The 18,875-nt window shown below is 41.1% G+C and overlaps 1 protein-coding gene across 5 annotated transcripts in view; it reads right to left on the bottom strand.

Annotated features, from left to right (window-relative positions):
• Nucleotides 1-18,875, bottom strand: part of spg21 (SPG21 abhydrolase domain containing, maspardin) — a 157,844-nt gene that overhangs the window by 83,098 nt on the left and 55,871 nt on the right. For all 5 annotated transcript variants that reach the window (XM_060852797.1, XM_060852800.1, XM_060852796.1 and 2 more), the window contains one exon: nt 17,335-17,480. In XM_060852797.1, coding sequence (XP_060708780.1) covers nt 17,335-17,480 — 146 coding nt within the window. The remainder of the gene's footprint in view (nt 1-17,334; nt 17,481-18,875) is intronic.

Here is an 18,875-nt window from a genome sequence, read left to right as displayed (position 1 = left end):
GGTGAAGTGTGATACAATATAGCTGTCAAATGAAATTCAAATCAAAGAAATGTGAGGTGATACAATTTGGTATAAAGAACTTGCAGACAGTAAGAAATAAAGGGGCCCATTAGTGTGGAGTGTGATGGTGCTGTGACTTTAAGATGTTATTTTGTCCTTTTTTTTGAAGAAAGGTTGTAAGGCAGAGGTGCTGAGCAGGGAAAAAGTGAGGACTGCAGATGCTGGAGATCAGAGTCAAAAGGTGTGGTGCTAGAAAAGCAGAGTCGGTCAGACTGCCAAGACCACTCGAGTAAACAGCTTGGGAGGTCATGGCCCTTTTTAAAAAACAGCCTAAATGAGTGTGGCCAGCTATCTCAGATCAGGATTTCTGGATTTCAGTTTCTCAGTAGCATCAGAAGCTGTTGGGTCACAACAGAGTTGGATGCTTCAGGAAATGTTTCCTGGTTGCTGCTACTCTCTGAATTTTCTCCAGATCTTACTTTTCCTTCCCTGATTGGAGAACTGCATATGAGAATCTGTATCTGAATTTGCCATTTTGCCAAGGCGTGTGTTCACACGATGTTATTATATTGGAATAGTTAACTAATACAATCACTTATTTATAATTTGATTTAGATTTTCAAATAGAGTTAAGTTATTCAACTTTTGTTTTGTATTTAACTATAGTGTTTAAATAAATTTTGTTTTTGATTAATGTTGATTGGTTTTACCAGTCATAATGCATCTGGAACACAGCACTTCATGTTTTCTTTTAAAATAAGAAAAAGTTAGGGTTTAGGTTACATTCTTAAAATATTTTGAGGCGATCTGGTCTGATCTGTAACAACTTGGGAGCTCTTGTTGGGATAGAATTTCTAATTCCAGGTTGGGTTTATGATTGTTGGGACTAAAAGGTAGCAAATGGTAGGCGTTCATGTTTTTGGTGTCAGGCACCGAATTCAGTTTATTTAAACAGGGTATGCCTTGTGTAGGCTGTTTCAGTCACTAAGAATTTTCTGGGGTGAAAGAAGTCACTGCGGGAGTTTTACAGAAAGTGAGCAAGGCAAAGCAGTTGGAGTTGGCAGATTGGCTGGAGGTAGGGAACAAAGAGAAAGGGAAATGAAAAGTTTGAAAATGACAGAGGAAAATCAGAGAGAGAAGTACAGAGAGAGAGCGAGCGAGTGAGCGAGCTTGAACTTCAGAAGATGACTATTAGAGAGAAAAGTTGACTTGAAAGGGCAAAGATAAGGTAGAAGGTCGGCTTAGTGAGGAGTATAGTGATGACAAACAAATCTATCAAAGCCAAAGGAGGAAGCATCTGGGGAGTATAATTAGGTGAAAAATACAATCTTAAGTGCATATGAGCTAATGCCAGAAGCCTACAAACAACATTTCATGAATCAAAGCAGGTTCCCTCATCAAATGTATGTAATTCACTCTTCAATACGGTAACATCGTATAAACAAACCCCTTGCCAAAATGGCAAATTCAGATGGATTCTCACATGCAGTTCTCCAACCCAAGAGGGGAAAAAAATTAGGATCAAAGTAATTTTAATACTGGATACAGTACTGGATACAGGCATTGAAAATAGATCACACAAAAGTCACTCAGAAATTATTTTGCAGGAATTCAAAAATTCACTTCCTGAAGTAATGAGAACGCATGTGGAAGTGCAGAGTTAACAGCTAAAATGGCCGATAACTATGATAAGACATCAGTTTCAGTCAGCGAGGGATAAAATTGAGAAAAAGAGAAATCCTTAGGTGGTAAGGGAAAACGAGATCTCACTGAAGATAGATAATTTATCACAGAGTAAAAAGGAAACCCACGAGGGGAATAGAGAAGTAAAAAAAGCCCAGGTATTTTCACTGCAATAAAATAGTCCACATGAATTTGCAGATTTGGTGGATTAGAAAAAGCAATGAGAAGACAGATGTGAAAACAGGATCAGTCAGTGAGTTTTGTGAAGTGGTAAAGGAAAACTCAAGCCAAAATACAAATACATCTTTATTGGCCTGGACTTCAAAGTATGCTGGATATATCGGGTCATTGGAAAACCTCAAAATAGAAAATTTCATATCCATGTCTGCATTTGAGGAACATTTTACAAGGGTCTTACCAACCTAAACAAAAAGGAATCAGTATATGTTGACCATAATGAATGTATCCACTAGATTTCCAGAAGCCATTCCATTATGCAATATCACAGCTAAAAGGATTGAGGAAGAATGACTCAAATTGTTCTCTAGATATGGACTACCCACAGAGATACAATCAGAACAAGGTGACAAATTTTACATCAAAGTTACTCAAGGAAGTTATGGTTAGGTTCGGAATAAAACAATTCAAATCCATATTCTACCATCCAGAATCACAGGGAGCATTTGGAGCTGTGGCATTAAATCTTAAAGACCATGTTGAGGGCTTATAGTCAAGACTATCCAGAGGATTGGAATGAAGAAATTCTATTTGTATTTTCTGCAATTAGGAATAGATGAATTGAACCTATCAAATTCAGGCCACTTGAATTCATTTTTGGGCATGAGGTGAGAGGACCACATTCAGAGACCACATATTTGGGCTGTGGGGCAAATTTTAGGGAACAGTTAAAAAGAGTGGGTGAGTGGATTAGGCAGCATTTAAAATTAGCACAGCATGTGATGAAACAGGAGGAATACAAGAAATCAAAACTTCTTTTGATTTGGCCATTATTTTGGCCATGGAGATAAAGTGTTAGTGTTATTTATAGTGATAGGTGAGCCACTAAAAGGTTTAATGGACCTTACTAATCAAAAGGAGATTGAGTAAGGTTAGTTACTTGACAAGAACACAGATAGAAATAAATCATGTGAATATGCTCAAAGGGCATTTTAGTGGGGAAAGAATACAAAAAGAAGAATGTTTTACTGGTTACAACACAATGTGAAGAACCAAGTTCAGAGGATTCTGAATATGACATTCCTCAAATTAAATTGGACAATGAGGAAGTTGTCAAAAATTGGGATAAATTATTGAGTTACGTTCCAGAGGAAAACTGAAATGACCTGGAAGAGTTAGTACAATCACATGGAGAGATATGTGGGAATAAGCTGAGAAGTCCTAATCGAATCATGCATGATACAGATATAGGAAATGCTATTGCAATTAAGGAACATCCTTATAGACATAACCCTCTAAAGTTGGCACAGGTTCAAAGAGAGATTGAACATACTCAAATACAATATGGAAGCAAGTTGTAGAGACTGAAGCTCACCCATAGTAATGATGCCAAAACTAGATGGTACCCAACAATTGTGTGTGGACTATCATAAATTCAATGAAGTTACAAAGTCTGCTTCATATCCTATTCCACATTTGGAAGTTGGTATTAAGAACATGGGACAATTAATTTATATTTTGAAGCTGGACTTACTCAAAGGATATTGGCAGGTATCTTTATCGAAAGCCAAAAATGATTTCGCCTTTTGTGACACCAACTGGACTCTGCTAAACTAAAGTTGGTATGAAAAATGCACCAGCTACATTTCAAAGACTAATTAATAAGATCATTTTGGGATTACCCTATTGTGTACACATCGAGGACTTGGTGATTTTTTTAGTCACACATGGAAGAAACATTTGCATTATGTATCAAAATTGTTCGATCGACTTTGGGAGACAGATTTCATAATAAACATGGCTAAGACATTTACAAAAGCCAAAATCACATTCCTGGCCCGCGTTATTAGACCTGGACAGATGGCCCTACAGGATGTGAAGAGGTTATTAGGGAGTTTCCTGTACCATCGACAATGAGGGCAGTACTATTGTTCCTAGGTTTTACTGGAAGTTCGTATCAAGTTTTAGCAGTGCGATTATTGACTTACTGAACAAGTGCAGAAAACTTCAGTAGACAACGGACTGTCAGAAGGCATTTGACAGCTTGAAAGCTGTGTTAACCACTGCCCCAGTATTAGACACATCTAATTACACAAAGCCATTCAAGTTGGCGATCGATGTGAGTGACGTGGGTGTTGGTGCTTTACTCTTACAAGATGATGACAGAAAATCTGTTGCGTACTCTTCCAGAAAATTGGATAATCATCAACAGAAATATTACACGATTGAGAAAGAAACACTGAACTTGGTATTGGCATTACAACATTTGTTTTGCCAGTAATGTATGTGGGACAATAGAATGTACTAGCCAATAATGGTTTTTGGCGAAATTTAAGAACAAAAATTCCAGACTGTTTAGATGGAGCTTGTTAATGCAGCCATTCAATTTGAGAATTATACACATGGCAGGATGAGAAAACGTAATTGCCAATGCGTTGTCACGACTTTGGTGAAGACAGACAAGGTATTTGGTGGTGGGAATAAACAGAGTGAAATAGAATTAGAGTCAATGTAAATTCTGTTCGCCGAGCTGGGAATTTGTGTTGCTGACATTTCGCTCCCTGTCTAGGTGACATCCTCAGTGCTTGGGAGCCTCCTGTGAAGCGCTTCTGTGATGTTTCCACCGGCATTTGTAGTGATTTGTACCTGCCGCGTCCAGTTGTCAGTTTCAGCTGTCCGCTGCAGTGGCCGGTATATTGGGTCCAGGTCAATGTGCTTATTGATTAAATCAGTGGATGAATGCCATGCCTCTAGGAATTCCCTAGCTGTTCTCTGTTTGGCTTGTCCTATAATAGTCGTGTTGTCCCAGTCAAACTCATGTTGCTTGTCATCTGAGTGTTGTGGCTACTAAGGATAGCTGGTCATGTTGTTTTGTGACTAATTGGTGTTCGTGGATGCGGACCATTAGCTGTCTTCCTGTTTGTCCTATGTAGTGTTTTGTGCAGTCCTTGCATGGGATTTTGTACACTACATTGGTTTTGCTCATGCTGGGTATCGGGTCCTTCGTCCTGGTGAGTTGTTGTCTGAGAGTGGCTGTTGGTGCTGTTATGAGTACTCACAGAGAGTCCAGGCATAGGTTTGGGGGGGGATATTTAAAAAGGGACATAAGGGGCAACTGTTTCACACAGAGAGTGGTATGTGTATGGAAAGAGCTGCCAGAGGAAGTAGTGGCGGCAGGAACAATTACAGCATTTAAAAGGCTGGGTTTATGAATAGGAAGGATTTAGGCCAAGTATTGACAAATAGGACTAGTTAGCTTAGCTGAGGATATATGGTCAGCATGGACGGGTTGGACCAAAGAGTCTATTTCCTTGTTGTAGATTTCTATATGTTGTTCAATGTTGCTCATCAGCTTCCTATTCTCCTTGCTTATTCGGCATCCTAAACTCCCTCCTCTAACCTCCCATCCAACTCCTTTGGTCCCATCAAACCACCACCATCACCTTACATCTTGCCCTCCAAAATTGGTTACCCCATTCTAAATAAGAATGGTGAAGAAGGATTAGTTAATGAAATAAAGGATTAGTTAAGCCTTATTCAACATTCTGCACAACTTCGTTTTAAAATTATTCATGAATATTAATTAATAATATTAAAGATAGAACACACCAGATCATGATACGTGAAAAAGATTTTCATCTGCCCTCTAGATCCTTTAGAAATGATTTTGAACTTATGATCTCACTCACCATATAGAACAGATTTTCTCTACAAAATTCTCTCAAGTTGGAAACATGTTCAAGATCGTCTCTTGACCTTTGCAGTTCCAGGGAAATCAGTGCTAATATTTTCAATTTCCCTGCATCACTTAAGCCCTCGTCTTGAGACATAACTACGATTCTTGAAAACGTGTGGAGTTCACAGGTTTTAGCTAAAATTCCAGCACTGTAATTGCTCTATATATTTGACTTTATTATAGAACATAGAAAAATACAGCGCAGTACAGGCCCTTCGGCCCTCGATGTTGCGCCGACCAAAGTCTACCTAACCTACACTAGCCCAATAACCTCCATATGCTTATCCAATGCCCGCTTAAATGACCATAAAGAGGGAGAGTTCACCACTGCTACTGGCAGGGCATTCCATGAACTCACAACCCGCTGAGTAATGAATCTACCCCTAACATCTGTCCTATACCTACCACCCCTTAATTTAAAGCTGTGTCCCCTAGTAACAGCTGACTCCATTAACAGAAAAAGGTTCTCAGTGTCTACCCTATCTAAACCCCTAATCATCTTGTACACCTCTATCAAATCTTCCCTAAACCTTCTTTTCTCCAATGAGAACAGCCCCAAGTGCCTCAGCCTTTCCTATTCAGTTAAGCTTACAGCTATTCTGTAAGCTTAACTGGTCAATCTTGTCATTCTGTCTTTGAGAGATTAAGGGATGTCTTTTTAAATGTGCCTGTATTGGCTGCTCCAAATTTCAAACCATTCAAGTCAGCAATTACTAATTGTGAACGTAGAATATCACAGCGCAGTACAGGCCCTCAGCCTTTGCTGTTGCACCATGCCCTTAAAATCTACACTATTCCATTATCACTACATGTTTATCCAATAACCATTAAAATGCCCTTAATGTTGGTGAGTCCACTACTGTTGCAGGCAAGGCATTCTATGCCCTTACTACTCTGAGTAAAGAAATTACCTCTGGAGATCTGTCCTATATCGATCACTCCTCAAAGCCATGACTTTCACTGTCCACCTATCTAATCCTCTGATCTTCTTGTATGTCTCTTTAAGATACCGGTCAACCTTCTCTCTTATGAAAACAGTCTTAAATCCCTCAGCCTTTCCTCATAAAGACCTTCTCTTCATACTAGGCAACATCCTAGTAAATCTTCTCTCTACCCTTTCCAATACTTCCATATCCTTCCTATAACGCAGCGACCAAAACTGCACACAATATTCTAAGTGCAGCCGCATCAGGGTTGCATACAGCTGTAATATGACCTCATGGCTCTGAAACGCAATCCCTCTACCAATAAAAGCCAGCACACCGTATGCCTTCTTAAGAACCCTATCAACCTGGGTGACAACTTTCAGGGATGTACATAGACACCGAGATCTCCCTGCTCACCCACACTACCAAGAACCCTACCATTAGCCCAGTACTCTGCATTCCTGTTACTCCTTCCAAAGTGAATCACCTCACATTTTTCCACATTAATGGATGGATTACTGGGCTAATGGTAGGCTACTTGGTAGTGTGGATGAGCAGAGGGATCTTGGTGTCCATGTACACAGATCTCTGAAAGTTGCCACCCAGGTAAATAGTGCTGTGAAGGCAGCAAATGGTGTACTGGGATTTATTGGTAGAGGAATTGAGTTCCGGAGTCCTGAGGTCATGTTGCAGTTGTATAAGACTTTGGTGCGGCCTCATCTGGAGTATTGTGTGCAGTTTTGGTCGCCATGCTATAGGAAGGATGTGAAGGCATTGGAACGAGTGCAGAGGAGGTTTACCAGGATGTTGCCTGGCATGGTAGGAAGATCATATGAGGAAAGGCTGAGGCACTTGGGGCTGTTCTCATTGGAGAAAAGGAGGTTTAGGGGAGATTTGATAGAGGTGTACATGATCATTAGGGGTTTAGATAGGGTTGACAGTGAGAACCTTTTTCCGCTAATGGAGTCAGCTGTTACTAGGGGACACAGCTTTAAATTAAGGGGTGGTAGGTATAGGACAGATGTTAGGGGTAGATTCTTTACTCAGCCGGTTGTGAGTTCATGGAATGCCCTGCCAGTAGCAGTGGTGGACTCTCCCTCTTTATGGTCATTTAAGTGGGCATTGGATAAGCATATGGAGGTTATCGGGCTAGTGTAGGTTAGGTAGGCTTTGTTCGGCGCAACATCGAGGGCCGAAGGGCCTGTACTGCGCTGTATTTTTCTATATGTTCTAATGTCCATTTGCCACCTCTCAGCACATCTCTGTAAGGTGATCCATCTGTAAGGTGCAACATCTATCAGCACTATCCACCGACTTTAGTGTTATCTGCAAATTTACTAACCCAACCTACTACACCCTCATCCAGGTTATTTATAAAAATGGCAAATAGCAGAGGTCCCAAAACAGATCCTTGTGGTACACCACTAGTAACCGAACTCCAGGATGAGCATTTCTCATCAACTACCACCTTTTGTCTTCGTACAGCTAGTCATTTTCTGATCCAAACGGCTAAATCATCCTCAATCCCATGCTTCCTCATTTTGTACAATAGTGTACCATGGGGAACATTATCAAACGTTTTACTGAAATCCATATACACTATGAGGTGGATGTTGGAGCTGTGATATTACAAAAATGTACAGTGTCTAGTTATTTTTTTCAAGTAAATTGAATCCTCATCAAAGAAAGTACTACATAGTTGAAAAGCAAATGTTAATTTTTTTTTGGTTCTGCAATAATTTGAAATATTGGAAAAACTGAGACCGAGGCAGACCTTAACCCACCATAACCTTAGGAAAAGTTTGACAGTTTCATGCAATAACCATTTACTTTAAAATTTAAATTAGGATAGAACATCACAATTTCTCATTTATGAGAATAATCATGACTTGAAGGAGGATTCTAAGGGTTAAATCAATCTTATGGCTAATCAAGTTAAATATATCATCAAATTGAAAGGAGTAAAAAGATAACCATGATGAATGATAAATCAGAGGATTGGGAAGACTTTTTAAAATCAAAAAAAGACAATCAAAATAATAAGAGAGGGAGAAAATGGATGAACAAGCAAGCAACAGAAATAGCTAATAAGAACCTCTAAGTATTAAAAAAAAATGAAGGGTGAACATAGGCTTCATAGCCGAGGAGAAAAGAAATGGTGAACCAGGAGTTGCATAAATGCTTTGCATCAATGTTCATGGTAAGGGGCACTATTGGCATTCCAAATTCCAAACTAATTCAACTGGCAACAGATGGAGGGGAATAAATACAATAACATAGAACATATAACATAGACCAATACAGTGCAGAACAGGCCCTTCGCACCTCGATGTTGCGCCGACCTGTGAACTATTCTCAGCTCGTCCCCCTACACATCATCATCCATGTACTTATCTAAGGATTGTTTAAATCTCTCTTATGTGGCTGAGTTAACTACATTGGCAGGTAGGGCATTCCACGTCCTTGCCACTTTGCATAAAGAACCTGCCTCTGACATCGGTCTGAAATCTACCACCCCTCCATTTGTAGTTATGCTCCCTCATACTTGGCTTGAAGTGTGTATACTTCAATGCCAAAATTATAAGAAATAAGGTAGGTGAACATGCAGCGTGGGTTGGTACCTGGGACTTCGATGTTGTGGCCATTATAGAGACGTGGGTAGAACAGGGACAGGAATGGCTTTTGCAGGTTCCAGGGTTTAAATGTTTTAGCAGGGTCAGAGATGGGGGTAAAAGAGGGGGAGGTGTGGCATTGCTTGTCAAGGGTAGTATTACAGCGGTGGAAAGGACGATGGAGGAAGACTTGCCATCTGAGGTAGTTTGGGCAGAGGTTAGAAATAGGAAAGGTGAGGTCACCCTGTTAGGAGTTTTCTACAGGCCTCCTAATAGTCCAAGAGAAGTAGAGGAAAGTATTGCGAGGATGATTCAGGAGAAGAGTGAAAGTAGCAGGGTGGTTGTTATGGGGGACTTTAACTTCCCAGATATTGACTGGGAAAGCTATAGCTCAAGTTCGTTAGATGGGTCGGTGTTTGTCCAATGTGTGCAGGAGGGTTTCCTGACAATATGTAGACAGGCCAACAAGAGGTCAGGCTATACTGGATTTGGTTCTAGGTAATGAACCAGGCCAGGTGTTAGACTTGGAGGTAGGTGAGCACTTCGGGGACAGTGACCACAACTCGGTGACTTTTACTCTAGTGATGGAGAGGGATAAGTGTGCACTGCAGGGCAAGAGTTATAGCTGGGGGCAGGGAAATTATGATGCGGTGAGGCATGACTTAGGATGCGTGGATTGGAAAAATAGGCTTCAAGGGAAGGACACAAATGATATGTGGAGCTTGTTCAAGGAACAGCTATTGGGTGTCCTTGATAAGTATGTACCAGTAGTGCAGGGAGTAAAGGGTCTTGTGAGGGAGCCGTGGTTTAATAAGGAATTGGAATCCCTTGTGAAAGGGAAGAGGGCGGCCTATGTAAAAATGAGGCGTGAAGGTTCAGTTGGGGTGATTGAGAGTTATAAGGTAGCCAGGAAGGATCTAAAGAGAGAGCTAAGAGCAGCAAGAAGGGGACATGAAAAGTCCTTAGTTAGCAGGATTAGGGAAAACCCAAAGGCTTTCTACAGGTATGTCAGGAATAAAAGGATGACTAGGGTAGGTATCGGTCCAGTTAAGGATAGTAGTGGGAAGTTGTGCGTGGAGGCGGAGGAGATTGGAGAGACAATAAATCAATACTTTTCGTCAGTATTCACTCAGGAACAGGACACTGTTGCTGATGTGAATATTGAGTCACAAGTGATTAGAATGGATGGCCTTGAGGTATGTAGGGAAGAGGTCTGGGGAATACTGGAAAGGATGAAAATAAATAAGTCCCCTGGGCCTGATGGCATTTATCCTAGGATCCTCTGGGAAGCTAGGGAGGAGATAGCGGAAGCTATTAGCCTTGATGCTTATGTCGTCATTGTCTATGGGAATAGTGCCAGAAGACTGGAGGATAGCGAATGTGGTCCCCTTGTTCAAGGGGGGGAGTAGGGATAGCCCGAGTAACTATAGGCTGGTGAGTCTCACTTCTGTTGTGGGCAAAGTCTTAGAGAGAATTGTAAGGGATAGGATTTATGAACATCTGGATAGGAATAATGTGATCAAGGATAGTCAGCATGGTTTTGTGAAAGGCAGGTCATGCCTCACAAACTTTATTGAGTTCTTTGAGAAGGTGACCAAGGAAGTGGACGAGGGTAAAGCAGTAGATGTGGTGTATATGGATTTTAGCAAGGCGTTCGATAAGGTACCCCATGGTAGGCTAATGCAAAAACTACGGAGGTATGGCATTGAGGGTGCATTAGAGGTTTGGATTAGGAATTGGCTGGCTGGAAGGAGACAGAGGGTAGTAGTTGATGGTATAGGTTCATCTTGGAGTGCAGTTACTAGCGGTGTTCCACAAGGATCTGTTTTGGGACCATTGCTGTTTGTCATTTTTATAAATGACCTAGAGGAGGGGCTTGAAAGCTGGGTGAGCAAGTTTGCGGATGACACGAAAGTCGGTGGAGTTGTGGACAGCGAAGAAGGATGTGGCAGGTTACAGCAGCATATAGAGAAGTTGCAGAGCTGGGCAGAAAGGTGGTAAATGGAGTTCAATGTAGCTAAGTGTGAAGTCATTCACTTTGGTAGGAGTAACAAGAAGATGGATTACTGGGCTAATGGTAGACTACTTGTGGGCGGCACGGTGGCACAGTGGTTAGCACTGCTGCCTCACAGCGCCTGTAGACCTGGGTTCAATTCCCGACTCAGGCGACTGACTGTGTGGAGTTTGCACGTTCTCCCCGTGTCTGCGTGGGTTTCCTCCGGGTGCTCCGGTTTCCTCCCACAGTCACAAAGATGTGCGGGTCAGGTGAATTGGCCAAGCTAAATTGTCCGTAGTGTTAGGTAAGGGGTAAATGTAGGGGTATGGGTGGGTTGCGCTTCGGCGGGGCGGTGTGGACTTGTTGGGCCGAAGGGCCTGTTTCCACACTGTAAGTCTAATCTAATCTAAAAAAAAATACTTGGTAGTGTGGATGAGCAAAGGGATCTTGGTGTCCATGTACACAGATCTCTGAAAGTTGCCACCCAGATAAACAGTGCTGTGAAGAAGGCAAATGGTGTACTGGGCTTTATTGGTAGAGGAATTGAGTTCCGGAGTCCTGAGGTCATGTTGCAGTTGTATAAGACTCTGGTGCGGCCTCATCTGGAGTATTGTGTGCAGTTTTGGTCGCCATACTATAGGAAGGAAGGATGTGGAAGCATTGGAATGAGTGCAGAGGAGGTTTACCAGGATGTTGCCTGGCATGGTAGGAAGATCATATGAGGAAAGGCTGAGGCACTTGGGGCTGTTCTCATTGGAGAAAAGAAGGTTTAGGGGAGATTTGATAGAGGTGTACAAGATGATTAGGGGTTTAGATAGGGTTGACAGTGAGAACCTTTTTCCGCTAATGGAGTCAGCTGTTACTAGGGGACACAGTTTTAAATTAAGGGGTGGTAGGTATAGGACAGATGTTAGGGGTAGATTCTTTACTCAGCGGGTTGTGAGTTCATGGAATGCCCTGCCAGTAGCAGTGGTGGACTCTCCCTCTTTATGGTCATTTAAGTGGGCATTGGATAAGCATATGGAGGTTATTGGGCTAATGTAGGTTAGGTAGGCTTTGGTCGGCGCAACATCGAGGGCCGAAGGGCCTGTACTGCGCTGTATTTTTCTATGTTCTATGTTCTATACAAGCGGACATCATCATCCGAGGACTTTCACTGTCTACCTTATCCAATCCTCTGATCATCTTGTATGTCTCTATTAAATCCCCTCTTAGCCTTCTTCTTTCCAATGAGAATAGACCCAAGTCTCTCGACCTTTCCTCATAAGACCTTCTCTCCAGACCAGGCAACATCCTGGTACACCTGCACCCTTTCCAAAGCTTCCATATCCTTCCCAAAATATGGGGACCAAACTATACACAATATTCCAAGTGTGGCCGCACCAGCATTTTGTATTGTTGCGGCAGGATATTGCAGTTCCGGAACTCAATCCCTCTACCAATGAAACCTAACACACCGTATGCCTTCTTAACAGCACTATCAACCTGGGTGGCAACTTTCAGGGATCTCTGTACATGGACACCAAGATCCCTCTGCACATCCATACTACCAAGAATCTTTCCACTGACCAAGTACTCTACCTTCCTGTTATTCTTCCCAAAGTGCACCACCTCACATTTAGTTGCATTGAACTCCATCTGCCACCTCTCAGCCCAATTCTGCAGTTTATCCAAGTCCTCCGTAACCTGTAATCAAACTGTCCACTACTCCACTGACTTTAGTGTCGTCTGCAAATTTACTAATCCATCCACCTATGCCTGCATCTAAGTCATTCATAAAAATGACAAACAGCAGTGGTCCCAAAACAGATCCTTCTGGCACACTACTAATAACCGGACTCCAGGCTGAATATTTTCCATCAACCACCACTCGCTGCCTTCTTACAGAAAACTAGTTTCTAATCCAAACTGCTAAATCACCCTCAATCCCATGCCTCTGCATTTTCTCCAACCGCCTACCTTATCAAAGGCTTTACTGAAGTCCATGTATACAATGTCAACTGCCCTACCCTCATCTGCATGTTTGGTCATCTTCTCAAAAAACTAAATGACGTTTGTGCTCTTGATAAAACCATATTGACTATTGAAATCAAATTGTTGCATGCTAGATGATTATAAATCTTATCTCTTATAATCGTTTCCAAAGCCTTTCCTACAACTGAAGTAAGTTTCACTGGTCTATAATTTCCTGGATCATCTCTATTGCCCTTCTTGAACAAGGGCACAACATTTGCATCCTCCGGTCCTCTGACATTAAACCTGTAGACAATGATGACTCAAATATCAAAGCCAAAGGCTCTGCTATCTCCTCCCTAGCTTCCCAGAGAATCCTCGGATAAATCCCATCTGGCTCCGGGAACTTGTCTACTTTCATTCCTTCCAGAATTGTTTGTAACTAACCTCGATCCTTTCTAATCTAATATCTCGGACCTCATTCTTCTCCTCTACAATGTTCTTCTTTTCTGAGTGAAAACTGATAAGAAATGTTCGTTTAGCACCTCTCCAATCTCCACAGGATCCACACTCAATTTCCCACTTCTGTCTTTGACTGCCCCTATTCCTACCCTACATGTCCTTTTATTCCTCACATACCTGTAGAAAGCTTTAGGGTTCTCCTTTATTCTATTTGCTGAAGACTACTCATTTGCTCTTAACTCTCTCTTTAAATCCTTCCTCGCTGACCTGCAACTCTCCATTGCCTCATCAACACATAAGCCTCCTTGTTCTGCTTAATAAGAGATGCAATTTCTGGAGTGAACCACAGTTCCCTTACCTTATCACTTCTTCCCTGCCTGACAGGGACATACCTATCAAGGACACACAATATCTGTTCCTTAAACCCGCTCCATAATTCCATTGTCTGCATCCCCTGCATTTTACTACCCAATTCTATGCATCCTAGTTCTTGCCTAATCTCATTATAATTGCCCTTGCCCCATTGATAACTCTTGAACTGTGGCATGTACCTATCCCTTTCCATCGCTAAACTAAACGTAACTGAATTATGGTCACTCTCTCCAAAGTGATCACCTACTACTAAATCAAACACCTGGCTTGGTTCATTACCAAGCACCAGATCCAGTGTGGCCTCCCCTCTTCTCAGCCCTTCGACATACTGCGTCAGGAAACCCTCCTGTACACAGTGGACAAAAACTGATCCATCCAACGTTAGAGCATTTTCAGTCAATGTTGGGGAAGTTAAAGTGCCCCATAATGACCACCCTGTTCCTTTCACTCCTACTCAGAATAGTTTTGCCAATCCTCTCTTCCACCTCCCTAGAACTCTGCGGAGGCCTATAAAAAACTCCAAACAGTGCGATCTCTCCTCTCCTGTTTCTAACCTCAACCCACACTATTTCAGTAGACGAGTACTCGTCAAAAGTTCTTTCAACCATTATTATACTATCCTTGACTAACAAGAGCACACTTTACCCTCTTTTATCACCTTGCCTGTTCTTCATGAAAAATCTAAACGCTGGAACCTGCAACATCCATTCCTCACCCTGTTCTATCCAGGTCTCTGAAATGGCCACAACATCGAAGTAACTATCATTAAAGGAAAACTACCTAGGGAAACTAAAGGTATTAAAGATCAAGACCACCCTTGGACCTCTTGAGTTACGTTCTAGGATACTATAGGAAGTAGCTAGTGAGATTACTGAGAGTAATCTTCCAAGAATCCTGTGATTCTGAGAAATGCCCAAAGAATTGGAAAACTACCCTTGTTAAAAATGGAGGAGCCAGAAAACAGTAACTATAGGCCAGTTAGCTTAAAGCTGTCATTGAAAAAAAAGTTAGGGTCAGTTACAAAGGATGCAGAGCATTTAGAAATATACATAATCAAATACAATCAGCATGGCTTCATGAAGGGTCGGACAAATATTTTCAAATTCTTTGAGAAGGTAACAACAGGATAAAAGGGAATGTAACATACTTGAATTTCCAAAAAGCATTTGATAAGATATTATAGTTAAGATTTGTTCATAACATAAGGTGTTGGGGTAGTAAGCTAGCATGGATTGAAGATTGTCTAATTAATAGAACAACATTAAGATAAAGGAAGCATTTCAAGATTACAATTTGTAATTAGCAGTTTGCCACAGGAATCAGTGCTGGGGCATCTGTGGTTCTTTCAGTTTTTATTCAAGTTCAATGTGTATTTCAAAAGGCAATGGAGCGTTGGCTTTTATTTCAAACGAAATGGAGAATAAAAATAGGAAATAATGTTCACATCACAGATTGGACATGATCACACTAGCGAGGATACCTAAAAAACGTTTGCTTCCAGAATGTGCAGGCAAGTCGGACTAGTTTAGTTTGGGATTAAGGTCGACATGGATTGGTTGGACCAAAAGATCTGTTTCTGTGCTGTATAATTCTTTAATGCAACTATTAAAGTATGTTTCCTAGTCTCCATGCTTCAATTTGTATTTGGTAAGATCCTGTGGATTCAAAGACAGTAAGATCTCGGAGCAGAATTAGGCCAATCGGTCATACAGTTTGCACCACCATCTGATTATGGCTGATATATTTCTCAACCCTATTCCCAAGTGTTCCCCAAGTAACCCTTAATCCACTTACTAACATCTCTGACTTCAATATACGCCATGACTTGGTCTCCACAGCCTTCTATGGCAATGAGTTGCACAGATTCACCACCCTCTGGCTGCCAACATTTGTCATCATAGTTCTGAAGGGTCACTCCCCCCCTCATTTAATTAGATCCCCTAGTGTTGAAACATGCCCTTCGGCCCAACCAGTCCACACCGACCCAGCCCCATTTCCCTATAACTAATGTACCTAACACTAAGGACAATTTAGCATTGTCAATTCACCGCCCTGCACATCTTTGGATTGTGGGAGGAAACCCATGCAGACACAGGGAGAACGTGCAAACTCCACACAGGAAGTCACCCGAGGCTGGAGTCGAACCTGGGACCCTATCGCTGTGAGGCAGCAGTGCCCTCTAGTCTTTCCTACTGGTGAAAACACTATGTACATGTCCACTCTATTCAAACCTTGAAACTGTAAATTTCAAATAGATCTTCCCTCATCTTTCTAAATTCCATCGATTACAGACCCAGACCCCTCAACAGTTCTTCATTCCAGGGATCATTAGTGAAAATCTGAAAAACCCTTGCAATTTCCATTTATATTAAGAGCCAGCTTAATCTCTTATTTCAGCTTTTTACCCTTCTTGCTTTTTTGGTTGGCCTGTGCTGATTTTTAAAAGGCTTCCCAATTCTTCTGGTATCTCACTAACCTTTGCCATTTTTTTTGGTTTTATTCCCTTGTCAGCCATGGTTGTCTCACACGCCCCTCAGTATGTTTCTTCTTCCTTGGGATGCAATACTGCTGTGGCTCCCAAACTGTGAACCTTGGGGCTTCAATCATATCTTGCACTGAATGGAATAGCTTGCTTAGACATTTTAGAGGGCAATGTAATCAAAATGCTGCGTTTGAATAGCAGGTTGGAAAATGTGGCATATTTCGTTCCATAAAGGGCATACATGAAACAAATGGATTTCCAATGCAATACAGTAACAGACACCATTTCTGGTAATTGTTGTTTAAAACTGAATATAGATTCCACTGTTGCCATGGAGTGATGTGAACTTGTGTCTGAAATATATGATGTCAATATTCCCTGTATTTAATATATTAGCAGAGTAATGAAACAGGAAGCTTTCTGAGCAAAGATACATTAAAATTGCCTCAAGTTTTCTATTTCTCAGTTATGCCCTCATGTTTTTATTTCTTACTTAAAAATACTCATTTGTAGCTACAAGAACAAATTATTGAACTCCTAACAGTAACAGATTATAATGAGGTGATAGATGGCTGCACATCTGCTGTTGATGTTCAAGTTACTGCGTTCCTCCTAAAACAATGATAACAGCGAAGAGACTCAACACTGAAATCCACGAATGGTGTGGAGCTGGTGCACTTATTATTATGCACTATAATTTCAAATGCTTTTTAAATTTTCGGTAACTGAGAACATTTCTGACACCTAAATTTACCCATTATAAATCTTATTTGGACTTTAAACACAGGTGAGAGAAGTGGGGGGGGGTGCGAAGAGAAGGAACATGGGGCAATGCAAGATTTCTACAATACTATTATATCTCAATCAGCTGCTGAGATGATCAGAAATAACTGATTAGATAAGGAGATAAAATCTTTAATACATTCATTTCTTACCTGCTAGCAGTCCAAGACTGGTTGAAGATAGATGTGTCACTGAATGAGTTACACAAGATAAGAGAATGAACTCTGGGTGATTTATGTGCATATTCTGCAAATTTCTGTGCCAAAAATCCTCCCAAGGAAGCGCCAAAAATATGAACCTGCACAAATCAAATTTGGCTGATGGTAGATTATTAATAACTTGCAGCTTTTCTACAATTTACCTTTTTAGAGGCATTTTGTTTTATCTAACTTTATCAAAAGCTACAGCAAGTCTCGAAAAATATCATTCAACTCATCAGTAATTATTTTTACTCAGCTATTCACTTCCATACATCTATGTTATTTTCCTTGTGATAGTGATTTCCACATTCGGGACAAGATCATCCTCCTAAATTTAACATTAGGTTATTTGTAGATATCTGATATGTTTGGCTTCAGATATTGGGGCTCTCTACCACCACACTTTCTGGACATCTTGCCTATCAAATATTTACGTCACCTGCATTCTTGTAGTACCTTGCCCTCAATGCAATAGGTTGTTTTGTTGCTAGGTGGTGTCAGAGGGTAAGATATCCATATTGCTGTGGATCAGACCTCTGCTTTTTTCTAGAAAAAGACAACTCAATCCATTTAATTCTCCCTGATCATTCCTGTTTAGTTTTTAACTGAAATAGAAATGGCAGGAGAAATTCAACATGTCTGGCAGCATCTACAGTGAGAAAGCAGAGTTAACACAGAATCTGATGAATCTCAAATCAGACTCAACTCCAGATACAAAAGCTTTGCTTTCTCCCTTTAGATGCTGCATGAGCAGCTGTGTCTCTACCAACCTACGCTTTAGTTATAGATCCACAACATCTGCAGTTCTATTTTCCAGTTTATGTCATGTCCGGACATTTTGTGGACCCTCAGTTTGGTACCATCCTTATAAACTCTCTTTCCATCTTTTGCAATGCCTCTAGATCTTACATCATAAATCTGAACTGTGCTAAACACACATAGCCTAGTTGAATTACATGCTTAAACTGAAATTCTCCACTCTTTAATTCTGTCATTCGAGAAATAAACTGCAGAACTTGGCCTAAGTGTTTTTTAATTGGTCTCATTATTATTTTAAATGATTTGTTAATCTCATTTCTACATCACTCTGCTCCTCCATCTCAGATGGTTATCCAAGGAGCATTCGAAACAAGGGTATGCATGAATGGTAACCCAGAGTGCATAGAACATTGCAGTGTAGTACAGGCCCTTCAGCACTCGATATTGCATCAATTTGTAAAAACAATCTGAAACTCATCTAACCTACATTATTCCACTATCATCCATATGTTTACTCAATGACCATTCAAATGCCCTTTAAGTTGGCCAGTCTACTCTTGTTGCAGACTGAGCAAAGAACCAACCATTGACATCTGCCCTGTGTCTATCACCCCTCAGTTTAAAGCTATGCACTCTCGTGTTAGCCATCACCATCTGAGGAAAAAGGCTCTCAGTGTCCACCCTATCTAAAGCTCTAATCATCTTGTATGTCTTATTAAGTCTCAACCTCTTCT

Source organism: Hemiscyllium ocellatum, chromosome 39, assembly GCF_020745735.1.
Source record: "Hemiscyllium ocellatum isolate sHemOce1 chromosome 39, sHemOce1.pat.X.cur, whole genome shotgun sequence".
In the NCBI taxonomy this organism is placed as follows: Eukaryota; Metazoa; Chordata; class Chondrichthyes; order Orectolobiformes; family Hemiscylliidae; genus Hemiscyllium; species Hemiscyllium ocellatum.
This window is presented reverse-complemented; position numbering and strand designations above follow the sequence as displayed.